The 2,283-nt window shown below is 54.2% G+C and overlaps 1 protein-coding gene across 1 annotated transcript; it reads right to left on the bottom strand.

The window, feature by feature from the left end:
• Positions 1-117: 117 nt before the first annotated feature.
• Positions 118-2,282, bottom strand: ACA1_400910 (Sec7 domain containing protein; the record flags this gene model as incomplete). The annotated part of the gene is made up of 10 exons (XM_004333947.1): positions 118-301; positions 381-470; positions 536-657; positions 725-840; positions 901-1,079; positions 1,158-1,339; positions 1,444-1,681; positions 1,762-1,860; positions 1,935-2,050; positions 2,088-2,282. 10 exons carry the CDS (start codon positions 2,280-2,282, stop codon positions 118-120), a joined length of 1,521 nt encoding a protein of 506 aa, XP_004333995.1.
• Position 2,283: the final 1 nt, after the last annotated feature.

Below are 2,283 nucleotides of genomic sequence, written 5' to 3' on the forward strand. Positions count from 1 at the left end.
CAGCGTGATCTTCTTCTTTGATCTGCGGGCTGTAGAGAGTAGAGTACAAGTGCGTGTACGTGTATGATATGAGAATCAAGATCTCTACCAACCGGCCGGGGAAGGGGAGCGGTGAGATCAACACAGGTACCTGTGCAAGTCGGTGGCCAGCATCATAATGGCGTAGGCGAACATGTAAGCCGCATCGGCCGAGGTGAAAATGGAATCCGGGTTGTCCTCGAACCAACGAGCGGCGAACTTTTCGATGACGCGATCAATCGCCTGCGCTTCGCCCATGATACGGAAGTTGCCGAGCAGGTGCCTGGAGGGGAGGTGAAAAGGCGTCTTAAGACAAAGGCACAAACGTGTAATTGGTTGAGGCTGACTATAATATTTTATACCTGATGGCCAGATCAATCGGCATCTTGGTGAAGCTGAACATGTCGATGTAGGCGTGCAACACCTTCTTGTTGAACTCGCCCTTGGGACCGCTGTAGTAATGTGGTGTCCACACATCAGCCCACGTGAACAGAAAGCGATAGGAAGGAGAACGTACCCCTTGGCAAAGTATTCACCGATCTGCACCTTGTCCAGGTCCTCACCCTGCTCCTTGAAGAATCGGGCGACAGCTTCCGGTGTGTACTCGACCAGACCCGCGTCCACCAGGTATTGCACTCCCTGTGGCGGAGGAACTAAGATGTGAGTGACACTCGCGCACTGCACAGAGGGGACGCGGCGACCGAACCTTGGTGGCGTTGATGTTGAACTTCTCCTTGCCGGTCTCCAGTTGGAGCTTGATGTGCTTCTTCTTCTCAAATCGGTCGGGCGTTCGTTCTCCGGCGTCGTCGATCGACTCCGTGTCTGCCAAGAGAACCATCAGCACAACAAATGAAAAGAAAAGGGCCGGAGAGAAGGTTGTACCCGAAGTGCTGTCCTTGTCTTCCTTTTCCTTCACCAGCTCCTTGCTCCACTCCACCAGGGACTTCATGATGGTCACCAGGCACTCCAGACCCAGCGTTCTGAGAGTGGACTCGTGAACCACGGGACCGGTCTGTACACTAGGCGAGCCCTTGGCCATCGTCGACAGATCATTCACCATACTGTGTGGTTCGTGTGATTACAGTTAGCTATCTGGCAGGTGAAGGAGCAGGTGTGCATTCAAAGCAATATAACAGTACCGGCCGAAGATGTCCTGCGACTCGAGGCTGCAATCGTAGTTGACGAAGATGTCGACGAGGATCTGTGCGTTGTTGCAGATCTGCAGCAGACAGTCGAGCACCATTCCCTTGGCCTGCGTCGTGCTGTTGTCGCTCTCCAGAATCCTCAAGAAGATCTTGGTGAAGTAGATCGCAATCTCATCCTAAGAATCAAATTGTACAAGCAGCAAGCAGTAGCAGGTGAGTCACAAAGCCGTGGCAAAGGAACAAGAAACAAAGTAAAACGGTGGCTTTTCAACACACGTACCTTGAGGTAGACCTTGAAGTTGGAAATGAGGAGCAGGAACACGTTGAGGGTCAGCTGGAAGACCCGTGGCAGGGACGAAATGCCGTTGATGCCGATCGACGGGCACAGATATCTCTTGAACGCCTTGTTGATGAAGCGATGGGTGTGCTTGAACGTGGGGCCGGCCGTTTGGAGGATGGAAAGAATGAGCTCCAGGGAGAGGATCTTGCTCTTCACATCCACCGAATCGGGAAGCAGTCTGATCACAACCCAAAGATTGACTCGGAGTGAGCGAGCCGCACGAGTGACTATGCAAAAGGGCAAACGAGAATAACACACCCTTCGGGCAGGTCAACGTTGGAGAGCTTGCACAAGGCACGGAAGAGCATGTGGCAGTCACTGAACGCCAGCTCGAACGCGGGGCTGGTGAGCTCCGCCCTGGGAGAAGAGAAGCGAGATGAATGAATGAGCGAGCAGTCGGTTGCAGTAGAGGCACCGCGTAGCCAACGTACTTGGGCTCCTTGGCCTTCTTTGCCTGGTGTCCGTTGCCCACCGTTTCGATAATGCCCTCCAAGGCGCTGTTGGAGGCCTGCTTGCGGAAACAGCAATGCCCAATCAGCTTGGCGCTCTGTAAGAGAGGAATCGGTAAGAGTGGGGATGGCTACCTTGTCGCCGTCTTCATCATCAACGACGGTATCTTCGGCTTTGTCCTTTCCCTTGGAGCTCTCCTCGGCATCGGCACCGTTGCTCTTGCTCTCTGTTTCTTCCTCGCCTTGGTGCGCAGAGGCCTCCTTGTTCCTGGCCTCCTTGCGCAGGATGGATCCCTCCCGCTCAAAGCGCTGGAAGATGGCGCCCAGCATC

Source organism: Acanthamoeba castellanii (genome assembly GCF_000313135.1).
Source record: "Acanthamoeba castellanii str. Neff unplaced genomic scaffold scf7180000084775, whole genome shotgun sequence".
Classification (NCBI taxonomy): Eukaryota; Discosea; order Longamoebia; family Acanthamoebidae; genus Acanthamoeba; species Acanthamoeba castellanii.